At 37.8% G+C, this 18,265-nt stretch overlaps 1 protein-coding gene and 1 pseudogene across 2 annotated transcripts in view; one reads left to right on the forward strand and one right to left on the reverse strand.

The window, feature by feature from the left end:
* Window positions 1-4,103: 4,103 nt before the first annotated feature.
* Window positions 4,104-4,222, reverse strand: LOC120610050 (uncharacterized; annotated as a pseudogene).
* A 6,864-nt stretch (window positions 4,223-11,086) lies between these two features.
* Window positions 11,087-18,265, forward strand: part of FBXW4 (F-box and WD repeat domain containing 4) — a 76,382-nt gene continuing 69,203 nt past the window's right edge. The window contains exon 1 of one of the 2 annotated variants that reach the window (XM_039871431.1): window positions 11,087-12,027. In XM_039871431.1, the coding sequence (XP_039727365.1) occupies window positions 11,336-12,027 (692 nt within the window). In that variant the 5' untranslated portion in view covers window positions 11,087-11,335. The remainder of the gene's footprint in view (window positions 12,028-18,265) is intronic. The other variant, XM_039871430.1, reaches the window with a different exon arrangement.

Genomic DNA, 18,265 nt, shown 5'->3' on the forward strand with positions numbered 1-18,265 from the left:
CCACAGTCTTGCACTTGCTGGAGTAAAGCATTTAAATTGGAACAATGTCAAATTTCACAGCTATCTTATGTCCAGTGACCTTACGGGACCCCAAGGAAAGACAGATAAAAAAATGATTGTTCTCAACAAGTTCCTGAAAGCGAAGAAGTCACATAGGCAACCTCGAGAAGCAACTTCAAAATGAAAAACGCCCACAAACTATTTCGTGTGGGGGCGGCAAGCAAACAGTGCTTATTTACTTATTCCTCTATTTATTCTTTTTACCGAGGACTCATGGTGTGTCTTATTCTTTACAGAACACACACAAAGATAAAGTTCCATCATCACAGAACATTAATTTCTGAGGACAGATATTGTGGGTAGAGAGGAGATCACAACTATTCTGAATTATTTAATCAGTTTGAAACAGGTTTTATTGTTATTTTAAAAAGTGAGACATAACTAATGTCTGACAAAAAAAATCTATACGTTTTGTCAAAGAATAATTTGAAGACAAAAGTGAGATCTCAAACCTCTGTTGTGTTTTTAGACAAGAATTTCAAGGACACTTCTTATCCCCTAACTATGCCTAAGTGAATTGTCTTAGCTGTTTTTTTTTTCTTTTAAAAGAAATAAACATTATGGATGTAGCTAAAATTCCCTTTCGGCACTCACCCCAATCTCATTTCCCTTCTTCCTTCTCAGAGGCAGCCACTACCATGAGTTTGAGACGTATAATTTTGTTCTAATTTTTGTACTTTACATACATATATATGGTCTCTGAAGAATGATATGTGTGTTAAATTTTAAATGGCATCATACTGTATATATAGTTCTGAATTTATTTATTTTGATAATTACCTTCAACTTTATATATTTTTGCCACCTATCCAGATATATGTTTCATTCCTATTTTGGACTTAATGCTTTGAAGGAAAAACCAAGGAAGAAGAAAAGTTTATTTATACCAGAACAGTTGTATGTACCTGTATGTTTCTGCCTGTCTCTGATTGAGAGACTAAAGTCAGGAGGATTTCTTGGAAGAAGAGAGGCCTAAATTCAGTTTTTGAAAGAGATGAAAAAATGCAAAGTGACAAAGCATGTCATAGGGCATTTCAGAGGTACCCTAAAAAAAATTTCCTAAACTAGAAATTGTGAGGTTTGCTGTATCATCTTTCCTTCATTATTTAGAATACAGGTTTTATGGCTTAAAAAAAAAAACATTTTGGCTAGACCAAAGGTTTGACTGTGAAAGATATTTTTAAAAAGGGATTGCTATACTAATCAAGTCACAATTTACTGAAACCAAACAACTCCAGAAATTCTATAAGACACTATTATTTAAGTCTAACAGGTGGATAGACAAACCAATTACAAATGAAAGAATCTTTGATCAATGGAGTCGTTGGTGTGTGCTGAATAAAATACATTCAACATGTATTTGTAGTGTGAGATGAAGCTATGGAGGTCACAAGGGAGTGCTACTTATGTTAGTAGTTTTAATTTTACCTTGTCAGCAACCCCTGTGTATAAAACTTGAGAAAGCAAGACTTTGATTTGTTCAGGTTTCCTTAAGGAGGGGCCGCAGAATCCTTGAAGCATGATTTGAAAAAGATGGATAAGATATTCCACCCAAAATTCAACATCACCTTTAATCTTGCCCTCTCCTCCTCTAATCCCTAGGTAATGTTTTGTGCTTCTTTTGCAGGAAAGCAATTTTGTTAATCACTTTAGCACCAATTCTTGCATCCCTGGCAATACTCAGAACTGCTTCCATCCAAGTCTTTGATGTGGGAAAGAAACACACACACTCTTTCGCATGTAATCTGAAAACAATTCACCTCTTGCCAATGAATGCACAGCACTCCACTTTAATAGAGAGCAAGTTCTGTGGAGGTTTCTAATCCTTTCTGCCAAAGAAGAGAAGAGAATCACTCAGGTAGCCCAACCTCATTCAGGAGTTAAAATCACTTGGAATGTTTTGTGGTGTGTTTGGGGCTTTTTAAAAATATCACTTGCTGAAGATTACTGCTCTCAAGGGAAATCAAAACAACTCAAGATTTAAAAAAATAAATAAATAAAAAATAAAAAATAAAAAAGACTCCCCATCCACAACTCAAACAGGATATTCTTCTCAACTCAGATAACTCTTGATCTAAGTGTATTACAAGAAACCTGCTTTAATCCCTCAAAGCAATGGTGTTATAGATAAGTAGCGGTAACTGAGGTGGCTTAAATTCCAGAAATGTACAAAAGATTTGGTTGGGAACAAAACTGAAAAAGAAAGAAAGCTCAATCTGCATTGCTGTGACTTGAAGAGGTAAAATTAGAGCAGTAAAAATGCAAAGAATGACCCCTAAAAAAGAAATAGCCATAAAAGTCCAGAATTGTCTTATGGTCGTATAGGCTGCTTACAGTGTGTGCCTGAATTATCTGTTTTAGGGGTGTGTTTGTATAAGAAATCTGGATCTGATGAAATTCATTTGAAAATTTATTTATACATTTTACTGTGATATTACAGCATTCTGAAGCTTTATTTCACAAATGATTTTCTTTCCCTTTTTATAATTTTTGAGTTCCAATATTTTCTCTGTTTAGTCCTTTTCCCTAAAATATCAGTTTACTTAAATACAATTAGACAGACTTTATTCTTTTTCCTTCTGTTAGTAATTATCATATTTTCACAATTTGGGTATTAATTTTGATCTACTTTCTGACATCCCAGTTAACATATTGCAAATCCCTCCACCCTCCTTTCTCCACTATAGCTCTCTATTGCAAGGCAATGGTGATTTCTTTCATGATGGCCTCCTCCATTTATCCAAAATATGCTCAAAATGCTCTTTTACTTTTTAGAGAGTGCCTTCCTTTTTTAGAGACAATGCTTATTATTTGATAGGCAATACATACAAATAATTGTAATAAACACAAATAGTTAATAGTTAAACATTCAAAAGGTATAAAACAGTACACTACAGTGAAAAAAAACTTGTCTCTTATCTACCTCCCCCAGAAGCAAATACTGGTACTGGGTTTTTGTTAATTTCTCTAGAGATACTTGGCATACAAAAGTCAAAGCACACACAGGTAGCCCCTCCGTCCCCCACCACCAATGGCAATATGTTATACACACTGTTCTGCAGTTTTCTTTCTTCACTTAATGTATATTAGAGATTCTTCTGTAACAATGCATATAATCTTCCTTGTTCTTTTTCGCAGCTGCTTATTATTCCATTCTATGTATGTTCCATAACTTACTAAAACAGTTTGGAACACATTTGTTCCAAACACTTTTCTTTCAGTGGCTTGTTCCTTTTCAGGTTGTTCCTATGACTCTATCTTGGGTACTGCTGAATATGTGATTTTAATTGCAACATGGAAGGCTCTTGAACAAATTAAATTTTATTTTCTAAACATTTGAAAATTTAAAAAAATTACCCAAAGCAATATGGGTTTCTAGTTTTCAAAAGACCAGCATTATTAAAGTTGTGTGATACCAAGACTTTCAGTTACTTCCTCTCAGTTTTATCATCAATCTCACCTAGATCGTATTATGATCTAACTGCTTAAACATTTAAAATTCGGTTGTTTATTGACTTCCCTATGTGGGTTAACATAGGATACTGATTGAGAATTTCTTTCTAATAGCTGATATTGACTTTAATTCTCTTAACCTGCAAAATATTAGGTATTGCTTTATACCCCTTTAATTGAATACCAATTCAACATGCTATCTCATATATGACTAAAGATTCAAATTAGGGAAATTGGAATTTCTCGTTGACCTCAACTATTTTGAAGAGCTGGGCAAGCTATAGGGCCTGACCACTGATTACGCTCCAATTGCTGAGAGGTCCAAGAGATGGAGATCTTGAGATATTATAGATTAAATCTCCTGGGTTGTGCCACACATCTGCTGAGATTGGTCATGTTTAAGGAATGTGTGAGCACCTGGGCAAATTTCCTCTCTACCTCTTGGTGGCTTCATAGCACTTGGGGGCCCATGCCCTTGCCAAGTGAGGATTTGAACTCTTTGTCTTGCCAGGGCTGATATTTATGCAATTATTATTTGGTTCTACTCTCAGACTGACTTCAGTTTTAGTTTTTTTTTTTTTTTTTTTTTAACTTTTCAGCATCTGGTATTCCTTGGTGGTCTCCCATCCAAGTACTAACCAGGCTCGGCCCTGCTTAGCTTTCAAGATCAGACGGGATTGGGTACATTCAGGGTGGCATGGCCATAGACCAGTTTCAGCTTTTTAATTTGTCCATTTTGCTCCTAATTCATAACCTTCCGTCACAGATGTGAGGTTTAGCTTCTTTTGGCTTACTCTTTTACTGGGAAACTCTTCTAGCATAAAGCCTGTCATTTGTTGTGAAGGATCGCTAGTGTTAAAGCAAGAGTTGGTGGCCCAATTGCCATTGTCCTGTGTTAGGAGCAGGTGGTCTCTCTAAGCACTATGTGTTTGGAAACTCTGACCAGAGTTTGTGCTGCTAAAGGAAGGGCTCAAGCAGCATTCCTTGTTTCCAGATCAATCTATTGAACTTGGGAAGATCTCTAAGGGCTGGCTTGGACTTCTTCCTACTTTTCTCTCCATGATGGATTTTAAATGTAGGAGATTTTCCTCATTCATTTCTCCATTTGTGTTTGAAGCAGTTGCTGTAAGAAAGGAGATAAAACACATTATACAAAATATATACTTTTTTTAGAATAGTGACACAGATTCTCAAAGAATAACAGTTAAATTTTGGTCCAAAAGCTGTAATTGAGCTTTACCTACTATGTGTATGTAGGTACACTTTTTTTTTATAAAAGTAAATCCCACCCCCAAAATCGAATAAGACCTATCCTTATCCCAGTCACATTCAAACTTTTGTTTATATTTAAGAACTGAACACAACTCACCATCTGTTCGAAATAATGTAATTGAATGATACTCCGGAAAAGTTACCTTTTGTGTTTTTCACGTTTTTAACAGGACCCAAAACCTAAAGTAAATTATATCCTGTGATTCACTCAGTGTAATGAATGTCTCAAATGAAAAACTTTACCTGAAGTTAGGAATTCTTAAATGGTAATATTAATTAAAGAATCAGAAATAAGAATTTTATATTTGACCTGGTACTTTGTTTCAGAACTGAAGATACTTAAAAGAATTCTTTTCCAGAACTCATCATTCCTTTCTTAAAAAAAAAAAAACAAACGAACTCTTAAAATCATATTTTATATATAGTTTATCTCAGTGGTGACCTTATTTTTATGTATGTATGTGATTATTTAAAGAAATCCCCATGTAATCATGACAATTTCACATGGTTTCGTGGTTCCATTCATCTTTGAGTTTGATATCTTCCATCATCTGTTGCTAAATTACTCAGTCTTCTGACTGATGAGGATCAGAAAAATCACAAATTCTGATGCCATATAGCAATACAGGGATTTATCTTAGATCCTAATGCTGATGGTGTGCTCTACATTTTGTTTAAAATCTCTTTGACCACCACCTACTAACATGAAGAAGGCTATATCAGACTAACTAATGATAGCATTGCTTCACTGGCAAATCTGGAAATATGTTTTCTTTTCCCTACAAAGTTACATTTTATATTTCTATTGTGCCCACTCTCTTACTTGCTCTTCTATCCAATTATAGATATATGGTCCTTAAATTTTATATACATGTGTATATTTACATTATGTATGCATATTTAAGTACACATATATACATTTATATAAAAATTGGTGCTTGGAAATGTCTGTTTCCTCAGAGTTGTAAAGTTAAGATAGTATCTTGGAATGGTATCTGACCCTTTGGAAAAAGAATTTTTCTAGTACAGCTGTTAACTTGGATAACTAAAAATCTTAGTGGATTGTTTTTTGTTGGAGATGACTTTTGGGACATTATTTTTACTTTTTTTCTTTTGCATTTGGGAGACAGGATAGGGTTTCATAATATCATGAGTATCCAGAATTCAAGAAACACACTGCCTTCATGTGCATCACAACTTTTGCGAAAATTTTCTATAAAAGTCACAAAAGGCTAAAATGGACTTTAAAAATAACTTTATTTTAGATTTAGATTTACAGAAAAATTGTGAAGCTAGTATAGAGTTCCCGCATATTCTTATTACCAACATCTTACATTAGTATTGTTCATCTGTAACGATTAATGGACCGATCAGATTTCCTTAGTTTTTACCTAATGTTCTTTCTCTTTTCTGTTTTAGGAAAATTACATTACATTAAATTGTCATATCTCCTTTGGTTCCTCTTGGCTCAGACGATTTCTCAGACTTTCTTTGATTTTGACATTTTTGAGGAATACCGATCAGATAATTTTGTAGAATGTCCCTCATCTGGGATTTGTGTGATGTTTTTCTCATTATTAGACTGGGATTATGAGTTTTGGGGAAGAAGACCACAGAGGTAAAGTACCATTTTCATAACATTATAGGAAGGGTACCTACTATCAACACGACTTATCATTATAACTGTTGAACTTGATCTCCCGGCTGACATAGTGTTCGTCAGCCTTCTCCACTGTAAAGTTATTCTTTTTCCCCCTCTTTCCAGGTTGTACTCTTTGGAAGGAAGTCACTACATGCAGCCCTCTTAGGAGTGTGCGTGTGTGGTGGGGGGGCGGGGCGAGGAGTTCTGTTCTCCTTTCTTGAAGGTGAAGTATAACATAAATTATTTGGAATACTTCTGCATGGGAGATTTGTAAAATAAACTTTTAAAATATTATGAATTAGATTAATTGTTTTGTTTAGGTATAAATACCTCTTAGGTTAGTTTTCTTTTTTAAAAAACTGATTATCTGTGTAATACATTCTCATTGCAGAAAACTTAGAAAATGCAGAAAAGTGTAAAGCAACAGCAAAAAGAACTACCCATAATTCCACCTCTCATGAACATCCATTTCCAGCATTTTGTCATATTTCCTTCTAGTCTTTTCTGTATAAAGTAACTATTTTTAAACAATACTTGAAATTTTTTCATATAAAATAGAAATATTTTATCTTTGAATATAACAAAGACAGTGGATTCATAGAAAAACAGAGCAGATCTTGGTGATGTTTCTAACATGATTTTAGAATATAAACTACCAACCTAATAGATAATTTCTGAAAACAACACTTTGGATTCTACTCTTCCATTAGGAGGCACGTAAATGCTTATAGACACAGAATTCATGTTAGACTTCTTATTTCTTCATTCTTATACTCTAATCTGTTTCTTTGTTTTATCACTAAATGTTTTACACTTTAAATGGAACAGAGTTTGAAGAAATCGAGGTGCCTAGTTAAAAAAATCTGGCAATAATCTAGCTTCAAATCTTCAAGTTTCTTGTTGCACGGTGTGTTTAGACACATGAAAACTCTATCTTTTTTTTTTTGAGAGACTTTACTGATTTTGTAAAGGTGATACATGTGTCTTATAAAAAAAATTATGCAAAACAAAAAAGTACAAAGTAAAATCCAAAAATTCTAATACCTAGAGATAACCGTTATTAACATCATTCTATAAAATCTCCCTTTGCATATACACAGGTAGAGACAAATTTACAAAAAAGGCTCATATAATACATACCGTACCTTCATTGTTACTTAAATTTACTGGAAGAGAATGATGCTGAAGCAAAATGAAATTACTAAACTTCAGTTAAATATTTTTACAAGATATATTAGTTTCTACAACTCCATTAAAAGTTTTGCAAAAACATTATGAAAAGCATTGAGAGGCTGTATAGTCTATCCAGTTAACTTCTAAAAAGTAATCGAGACAAGAAGAGGAGCGATGTTAATTGCTTAGAAGCAGCTTTTATTTAGATACCCAGAATTGCATGATAGTCAGAGGTAAAATATAGTATTATTAGTTGTGTCTTTATTAGTTGTAAGGGATCTTGGAAGACCCTGAATTCAATGCTTTAATTCCATTTTCTGTTGTGTATGGCAGAGGCATGGTTCAGAGTATAAGCTCTGGGGTTAGACTGAATTTGATACCTGCTCTGTCACTTAGGAACCATGTGACCATAGGCCTCAGTTTCATCTTTTGCAAAAAACAGGTGAATAGCATCTTCCTCATGTGGTTGTTGTTAGCCATAAGTGAGAAAATACATGGAAAGCTCTTACAATAGTGCCTGATATATAGTAAGTGCTCAATAAATATAAGCTATTATTATCATAGAGGATTAATGGTAAGCATCTGAGCCAATGTACGACATTGAAAATTATCAGTCACAGAATAATCTCTTTCTTTCTCATTCATCTCAGAATAATTCATCTGTTAAACCTGCCTGCTTTTAAAGTTAAAGGCTGGGTCCCTGAGGCTTTAATCAATGGAGATGTGGACACTGGAGTACTGGATATGGGAACAGCTGTCTGAGATTGTCACCTATGTTTATAAGAATGGACAGAACACACAAATCTAGCTTTTTTTTTAATAATCCTAAACATATATTATATACTACTATAACAGCAATAATTACTGCTCTGCATGTCACTTACATAGACATACACAAAGAACTTTGTACTTAAAAATTTTCTTAAAAAATAAATATTAGTGTTTCTAAATACCCAGTACGAAATTCATATTGAGTCTTAAGTTTTATTATATCATGAACTACATGTTTTTGCCATTCTAAGTTTAAAGTAGTCCAATGTTTTTAGTTTACTTATTAATATGCAAATTAAAAATTTTAAGAAAAATGTTTAGAAAAACAAAGGTAAATTTTATCCCCCTATATTATTTCATTATGATTGATTCCTGAATTTGAACCTCAAGAGAGTTGATGATTTTTCTTAAAGATGTTCTGAAGTCCACTCTACTCTATCTTCCTTCTATATTTATTTTGATAGTAAAATGCTATTCAGGTTCTCCATGAAGATATGCATTTTCTTTACTTACAAACCCATCTTTTCAGCTACAGTTGATTTTTTAAAATCTCTGTCCCCAAAAAGAATTTTAAAAGTGCTTTTTTTGTGACACAGTTTTTTTCACGTTTAGTTTAAACCCCAGACTGGAATTTTTTTTTTTTTTGAGGGGAATAAAGGATTGATGAAAAATTCTAGCTACTTCTTTGAGCTGAGCCTAAACTGCAGGTTTAAAAAAAAAAATGCTCAGGAATTTAGGCACACATACCACCACCAAATAATAGAATATATGCCAATTTTCCATGTTGGCTTTGCCTTTCTGCATAGTGAGTACTTTGGCCTTTTTGGGAAATCATTAAATCATAAATTTTACCTTAAACAGTTCACTTGATCTCTAGTTTGGGTGTGAAAGAGGATGATTTGATGTTTTTAAATGATGGCTTAATTTCTCCATCAATGAAGGCAACATGGGGTAAAGAGTAAGTTGCACTTGTGTGACTGTGGATTTTAATACTGATTTGATTTATATTGGGTTAATTACATTTTTTTCTGTGCCTTTAAATCCTCCACTAAAAACATGGTATAGTGTAGATTAACTACTGAGCTTTAACTCTGTTAAAAAACACATGGTTAAAAAGTCAAATGTTTAAAAAATAGTATAAGAAATTACAAATGTGTCTAACACAAATCTGAACACAAAATGTAGGAATCATATGCTGTATTCATCTCTGTCTTCCTTCTAGACTAACAGTACACAAATGTAGCAAAATCAATAAATGTTGAGTTGATGATGACATTACCTCACTTTGTAGAGTTCCTACCTCAATAGCCTTCTAATAGTATAAGTAAATTACAATGATCTCAAAGAGATGGTCTAAATTCTTTAGGTGTACTGAAATGTCGTATCAAATATTGCTTTTAACGACTAAACCACTGGCTAGAGTTTAGAAATTTTTTTCTACACAATGCTTTTTTTTTTTGTAAGGGTATTTTTTTGTAACAGGATTTGACCTGTAACTATTATTGAGAATTTTCTTAACAGAGTTCAAAGCATTTTACAGGGATCATCTCATTTATCCCTCGAAAGTAAGGCAGGGGCATTATCTCCCCTACAGACTGAGAACACTAAAAGGCCAAGATAGGTGGGTTTTTTGTTGTTGTTTTGCTAAGATCAAAAAGTAATTCTAGGGCAAAGCCAGATTCCGGTCTGACCTTGTTACATGATGCTTCTGCAGCACCATAATGCAATGTAGTTGCGTCCCTAGGTCTCTCCTTGGCTATGCTAAGTGTTGAATAATTTCCAGAGTGATTTATTCATTCTTGCTACCTGAAAATGGTAGCAAGATGTAATCTTAAGATGTAAATACAAAATAAAACCCTCAAATCCTTCCTATCAGAATTTGGGGTAGAGTGTACAGACAGGGATAGGCATCTTCCTCAGCTCCAAATCTTACTGCCTAGCCTAGTGTTGTCCAATAGAAAAATTATGCGGGCTACAAATGCAAGTCACATGTATAACTTAAAAATTTCTTGTAGTTACATTACAATATATTTTATTTAGTCCACTGTATCAAAAATCTTATCACTTCAACATGTAATTAATATAAAATTAATGAATAGTTTACATTCTTTTTCTTGTATGTCTTCAAAATCTGGTGTATTTTACACGGCACACCTCAATTCAGACTAGCCACATTTCAAATGCCCAATAGCCACGTGTGACTAAAGGAGACTGCTGGACAGCATTTTTAGGCTTCAGTAGGTTTTTCTTAGCACTCCCTTCAGATTGGCGCCTTTGTGAAAGGTATAGGTGGTAAGGGGAAAGGCTCCTGGGTGACCTTGGTGAATTCACTTGCATTTAAGTGGTGACTAATAAGAAGCCCTAGCTTTGCCATTTACTGATACATGGCTGGGAAGTTATGGATTCAGGATGTAGAGGACTGCAAACCTCCCTAAATGTCTAAAATACCAGCTCACTGCCAGGGCCGTGGTTCACACCCTGTGTGAGAAATTAGGCTAAGGAATCTGTCAGCTTCTAGGGCTGCAGTTCGTGGGACCCTGGTATGTGGCCTGTGGAAAGGAGGCATCTCCAGAGGAAGGGGAGGGCTCCTAGGGAGGGAAGGCCACCCAAGTGGGTGCTTCTTGAGGGCAGGGGCTCCAACTAGCAGCTTCTTGAAAGCGGAAGCTCTCCTTGCGGCCTTCCGCCGGGCTCTTAGCGGGCCTCACATGCTAGACGAATGAATGCATGCGCTTGCACCAAACGTTCCGGGCGGCCCAGGGGATTGGGGAGGGAGGTCCGCTCTCCCGGCCCGCACCCCGAAGTTGCTCCGTGGCCGCGGGTGTGAGGGGCGGGCCCAGGCCTCGGCCCGCGCCGCCCCATGTGACCCGGTCCGACATGGTGTAGCCTCCTCCCGAGGCGGCGGCGGCGGCGGCGGCGGCGGCATCTCGGGCTCGGCTCTGCGTCGGGCCGGCCCCGCGGCCGCTCATGGGTAGCCAGGGCCGCTTGGGGCCCCCCGGGAACGACGGACCCGGCGAGGGCGATAGCGGGGAGGCGAGGAAACTGCAGGAGGGGAGGGTCGCGAGGGGGAAGCGAAGGAAGGGGAAGGGGAAGGGAAAAGCAGGAGCGGGGCAAGGCGGAAGAGGAAGCGGGGCGGAGGGGAAGCCGGAGCCGCGAAAGGCGAAGGAGGCAGCGGGGCTGGGAGCCGAGGCCCGGGAGGAAGAAGAGGGAGGCGGAAGCGTGGAGGAAGGGGCTAGAAGGATCGTAAGGGGAGATGAAGGGGGAGCAGAGGCGGGGAAGGAGGCCAAAGGAAGAGACTATAGGAAGGAGGAATGGAGGGTCAGGACTGGGCGGCGGGAGAACGCAAGGCCAGGGAGAGCACAGGGACGAGGGCTTCAGGCTTGGGGCCGCATCGCAGCGGCAGGGGCAGCCATGGCGGCGGAAGCCGAGGAGGCGGCGGCGGCTGCGGAGCCTGCCGACCGCCGCGCTGCCGGGCCCGCGCTCTGGCGCCTGCCGGAGGAGCTGCTGCTGCTCATCTGTTCCTACCTGGACATGCGGGCCCTTGGCCGCCTGGCTCAGGTGTGCCGCTGGCTGCGGCGCTTCACCAGCTGCGACCTGCTCTGGCGCCGGATAGCCCGGGCCTCGCTCAACTCCGGCTTCACGCGGCTCGGCACCGACCTGTAAGCGCCCGCTAGCCCGCCCGCTCCCCGCCCCGGGCCTGCCCGCATCTCGGGAAAGGGCGGGGCGCCGCGGCCTGGTCAGCCTCGGGCCGTGTCGCACCCCGAATTCCGAGGCCCAAACCCGGCCTCCGCCGAGACCCCTCCCTTAGTACCCTTCTCCTCTCGGAGGCCCCCATTCCAGGAAGCCTCCCAAGAGCATCCCTCAGTCTGCACCCTCTCCGTTGGCGGCTCTTCACAATTAGCCATCCCTTAAGCACTCCCTTCAGCATTTAATTGTGTCTTTTCGCAGACCTTGTCTCCCTGAATTTTTCAGCCCCAGATGAGCCCAGCTGGGCTGTGGCTTTGAAGGCCTCCTCTGGTCTAGCTCTAGGACCCATGTCCACTGTGTGGTCTATCAGAATGTTTTGGGGACATTGACCTTTTCACCCCCTTCTAAAGGTTGTAAGGCTTCAGGCCCTTGGTCTAAGTGTCAACTATAGCTTATGACTGTATAGAGGTAGAACGACACACAAAAAAAGGTGCCTGCTTAATGGCAGGGGCCTGAATTAGGACTAGGCTATATACAAAGGCATTGTGTATTGCAATTTGGCCAGTTATTGGTAGGATCTGAGACCTGTGCATGAAAAGCTTTACTGGACCACTTAAAACTGTTAAAAAGAAGGGGAAAAATTATGGAATCGGGGGAGTAAAATCTTTCAGATTGCACCCAACTCCATTCAGCTTGGGTTAAAAAAAAAAGGTAGTTCTAATACAGTATAACAACATTAAAGAAAGTCATTTTAGAACACAAAAAGCTATAATGTCACCACTTCTAGACAACTGTTCATTTTTTAAAAATTACTTTTCAGTTGCACACTTCTTCCTCCTTAGTTGCTGTCTCACTGATCCTAACAGGAAAGGTACATAATAAATGTTTGTGGGCTGTACCATAACGAGGGTAAAAACATTCCTCTAATATTAAGCGTTTATGTTAAGTCCAGCTTTTGCTATTACAGATAATAAAATGAATAATTAATGCATTTTGGTGACGGATTGAGATATAAGTCACATACCATATAATACATATGTCTTTTTGAATTAGGACGAATTCTCAAGATTGGCATTACTGGATAAAAGGTTATGGTTTATAAAGGTATTGTACCAAGTTACAGTGGCACCAGCAATGAATGACAATTTCATGTGAGAATTTTAAAAATCTGTGCTATTTTAGTGAGCATATAATGATATCTAAAAGTTTTGTTATTTGCATTTCTTTTACCATTGACCAGGATAAATATTTTCCCATGTGTTTGTTTCACCTGTGAGATTGTCTGTTCCTAGTCTTTGCCCATTTATTATTGGGGTCTTGATGTTTTTCTTAAAATTTGGAATGCTTGTGGGTCATAAATATTTGCTCTAGTTTGTCATCTTTGATGCAAGTATTTTCCTCAGTTTTTTTTACTTTTTTAGCCTCTAGAAGTTTTACACTTAGATATATCAGAATCTAAGTCTTTTGTGATTTATTCCCTTCTCAATCAGAAATTTCTAGTTTCTCCATAGACCTCCATAAATCTCCTTGAATATCTGGTGGTTTTCTTATAATTTAATTTTTAAAAATAATAATTTCATCAGTATCATTTTTGTTTGTTCATGTAAGGCATGAATTCAACTTAACTTTTCCTAAACAGCTACCCAGTTATCACTATACCTTTTGTTAAATAGTTCTTTCCTTTTGTTTTAGAAAACTTACTTTGCCAAATATTGTTTACATATGTGTGCATATATACATATATGTGCACATATATGTATATATATAGCATTTATAGCTGAACTCTCCATTTTGTTCCACTGATATATTTTTACATTTCCATACTATTTTAAATATTGTTGCTTTTTATAGTCTATATAATTGGTTAGGGTTAGATATCCTTGTGTGTGTGTGATATCTGTACTTCTGCTCAACCCTCTAAGCAAAAAAAAAGAATACTGTGCCTTTTCAAAGATTCTGTGGTTTTCACTATAAAGTTCCCCCATATCTGTTGTTATACTTATTCTTAAGTATTCCTAAATATGTTATGCCTTATGTTTTTATTATTAATGTAATCTTTTTCAGTATTTTTTCCAGCTGAGTATTATTAACGATGTACAAGATTACAATAATTGTTTGTAAATGTTGAACCTGACCATTTTGTTTAACTTTTATTAATTTCTGGTGTGATTTTATCATCTATGATAATGATTCTTTTGGATTTTGGGGGCAGATAGTCTTGTTACCTTCACTTATTATAAGAAAAACTCTGTTTCAGAGAACAAATCAGTTGACCTATAAGAGAAAGTGGCTAAAATTACTCAAACGCAAGCCAGCTAAGGTCAAGTTTGGCTTTCTCTTCTTAAAGAAATTAAATGAACGAATGAAAGAATCAGTGTTTATTTTTTTTCCTTTTCGAGTGCTCTAAAAGAGAAATAACAAGAATGAGTGTGTGTTCTATAAGCAAAAATAACAATGAAATAAAAATGAGTTTATAGTATAAAATGCTTAGAGACCCAAAGTGATATGACTTTATTTATTAGCCATGTGTGTTTTGATTTCTTGCCTGTGTTCTAGGATGAGGTATCTCCAACCTTAGCAAAGTTGTTTTACCATAGCACTTGATAAAGAGCAGAGTCACTACTCATGTTTTCTGAGTTAAGGGGAGAAGTTATGCGTGTTAGAGCAGGTGGAGAGAGTGTTTACCAGCGTGGTCTCTTTCTGGACAGCTGCAGAGACGTGATAAGCCACCAAGAGAGGTGGTTGTCATCCGTAGAGGGAGACAGCATGTACCCTAGTCCTCTTAGGGCATCAGGGCACCAGGGCCCAAAGTTCAGTGAGTATGGCAGCTTGGATAGTGGCAGGGTTGTAGTTCATGCTTTGGGTTAATTAACTGTGGACTGGACAGTGGGATAAGTTTTTGTAAGTATGACACAAAACTTCATTTTATCAAAAGCCACACAACCTCACTGCACCAGTTTTATCATCTGTAAAGAATGAGAATAACATACCTAGTAAAATGAGGCTTAAATGTGGTAACGTGTAAGTGCTAGCACAGTGTTCAACACATAGTAGGCACTCAATAAATTGTAAAATGAAACTTTTTAATTGTTTGGCTTCTCCTCTAGTCAGTCTGTATATAACAATAGTGGAGATGGTTTGACTTGGATATGGTGCCTAATGACAAGAGGTAGGAGAAAACACATACACTGCTTAGTTTCTCTCACCTGTCCTGATTGTTTTTGGAAACATGACAGCAGAACCTGTAGGCTTAGGGTCTGCACTGCCTGCCTAAGAGCCTCTTGATTCTCAGAAACACAAACTGCTAAGGTTTACTGACCTTCCGGCCCAGGGCAAGTCCCATTCAGTTTGGCTGTTCCTAACTGATCATAGCTTTGTTGAGTAAGATGAACTGCTTTGGTTCCTTGTGATTTGTTAATGGTCTTATACTTTTGCTTGAAGGCATTTTGGTCACTTTAAAACCACAAACAAATAATTTGCTTCCCTTTAGGACTCTTGCCCAAACAGTGAACACTGGTAGGTATCATGAGGTTTTTTTTTTTTTTAAAGTGGACACAAAGACAGTTTGAGTCAGTCATCTGGTTTAAAATCGGTTTTGTTTGAAAGTTTTATGAAGCCTAGTTCAGTCTTCGAGAACAAAATAGTGAAATTTAACTCTCAGTTTATAACATAGGCTAATAGTTAGACAATATGACCGATAGTTAGACAATATGCAGATAGTTAGACAATATGACAGGTGGAAGAGCAAAGGCGCTATCTGCAAATTCTGATACTGAAAATTAACAAGTGCACAGAATGAAAAGAAAAAAGTATATTCATGTATGTAAATCTGTTTTTAAAAAATACGTCTCCCAGTCTTATGTAAAAAAAGCTTACTTAATTTTTTACCTTCCAAATTAAGTCCTACATGTTCTCAAACTTGAATTTTATTTTAAATATCCTTCGAGCAATACCTGGGTGCTCTCTTGCATTTGCCTGTGATAGATTTGCCAAAACTAACAATAGGTGTTTAGGGTGTAAGGCTCTGAGGTGTTTGCCCTGGCATGTACATTCATTCCTCAGACAGGGTCTTATAAGCTTGGAGCTCTTTGAGGCTGGGGGATTGGGGTATCTATTTCAGTGATGATTAACGTCCAGAGTGGTGAGATGGACACAGATAAGCAGAGTGTGTTTGTTTGTTTTAAAATGATCGCGCCTAAGAGCATTTTTTTGGGGGCCTAGAAAGCATAAAGTTTCCTTTCCTGACTCTGAACAGAGAAGGCATTACTAACTGGTTAAATTTAAGGCCTAATCAGTGATTTTCAGAAAACAATTAGCAACTTAAAGTAGCTTCGGCTTTCTCCTTCACCTTTCTGCCTTACCTAGGGAGGAGAGTGGCTTAGTTGTTCTCCAGTTCTCCATATATGGATGTTATCTTCAGCCATTTTGGAAAGGCTTCATTTTTAATGGTTTTGTGAGTTAATAAAAGTTGAGTACGGTTTACAGGCTTAAAATAAATGAAACAGTACACCTGTGGAAGCAAGAAATAGTCTAGGGCAGTCAGTACCTCCAAATGCAAACTGAAAAAATGGAAGAGGACTTTTTCTCCAAGACTGTGAGAATATAGAAACTACTTATGTCCTTTCTGGTCTTATAAAACTTGAATAGTAGGGGATGAATTTCCTAGCTTTCAAGGCAGAAACACAGAGAAACCCAAAGTCCTCACAATCTGCAAGATGAGCAATTCACTTTGGAATGAGATCTCTGAAAATATTTCAGAATTCCATACTTTCAATTTTTGCGTCTAACACATTTACCTGAGGTAAAAATTGTACTTGAACTGCTGAAATCAAACTGACAGGTTACTGAGGAAGCATACAGATTTTTTAAAAAACAATTTTTGAGTGTTTGACATGGTAAAGAATTACCTTTGTGTGACAACTTATCCTTAACTCTGGGTGGACTCTGGCATTGGATTAGTTTCTGGTCCTGACTCATAACCATGGAACAGGGAGAAGTTAAGTTACACTCGTCTTGAGGCTAGGCTCCATTAAATTTTGAAAATTAAAGATGAGATCAACTGTTTGAAAAAATGAGGAGAAAGTTGAGTTTTGAATTTTTAGTGAAAATTGGCATAACCCCCCACCCCAGGCATGATCTATAGAAACAGATTTTTGCTAAGCTCTAGAATTTATTTCAGGTGTGTCAGGTATCAATTGAGGTTGAGAATCTAAAGATTTGGTTTATTCTTGAGGAAAGTCCTTTTTATTCAGCAGTCTCGGTGAGGTTTGCACAAGATTCAAACGGAACTCCAGTTGTAAGAATCTGTTTATGAGTCCTGAATAAAATAAATGCTTGAACTGTATCTAAAACTGAGTATGAGACTGTCTAGGGAAAGAATTGATATATTCTTGGAGGTTTGGCTGCCTTGTCTCAACTTTGAGTCAGTCAGTTCTTCATTATATCCAAACTGTCCACATTGCCCTCCCTGGAAGTCTGGGCCACCCAATGGGCCCCCGTGCCTGCCCCTCTTTAGCCCACAATTAATTGCCAGTACATTCTTTCTTTTTCTCCTTCTTTTTGGTATTTGACATGAGCTCAAATTGCTGAGAAAGGTGACAACTGTGAAATGAAGACAGGGCTTGGAGACACCTTAAAAAATACATGCAAAGGCCACTAAATGACAAGAGCAGACTGCCAGGCTCTTTCAAAACATCACCACGTCTGTTGACTTTCCATTCCTTGTCCGTAGCACAAAATTGGAGGTCAAGGAATCATAGGAGTTAGAGATGGAAAAGACATTTGGGGTCAGCCAGTTCATCCCTCCGCCTTCTCCTGCCCCTGATTCCAAATCATTCTGTACATTATGTTTTCTCCCCCAGCTCCTGTACAGTTTTCACGGTCTTCACTCAACCCTGGCTGTCACCTTTGGGGAATGATGCTGGAGGCTCTGTCCAGTTTCTCCTTGGCAGAGAGAGATATTGCCTCTGTTCCCAGTTGACATTCGTGAACTTTGTTGGTGGTCTCAGCTGAGAGGCTTGAAGGCTAACTGAAAGTCTCTCTCCTGCCTGGTGATGGGGCTTTTCTAGACAGAACTGATGTGCATTTAGAGTTTGATGATTTAGGGGGAAGGGGAAAGGTAGGGTAGTGTATCCATTGCTGAATTTGTTCCTAGACTTGTTTTTCAAGACTTGATGTGAAAGGAGATTTGTGAGTTGGGGAGGTGGACAG

The sequence above is a fragment of the Pteropus medius genome, unplaced genomic scaffold (genome assembly GCF_902729225.1).
Source record: "Pteropus medius unplaced genomic scaffold, Ma_sr-lr_union100, whole genome shotgun sequence".
Classification (NCBI taxonomy): Eukaryota; Metazoa; Chordata; class Mammalia; order Chiroptera; family Pteropodidae; genus Pteropus; species Pteropus medius.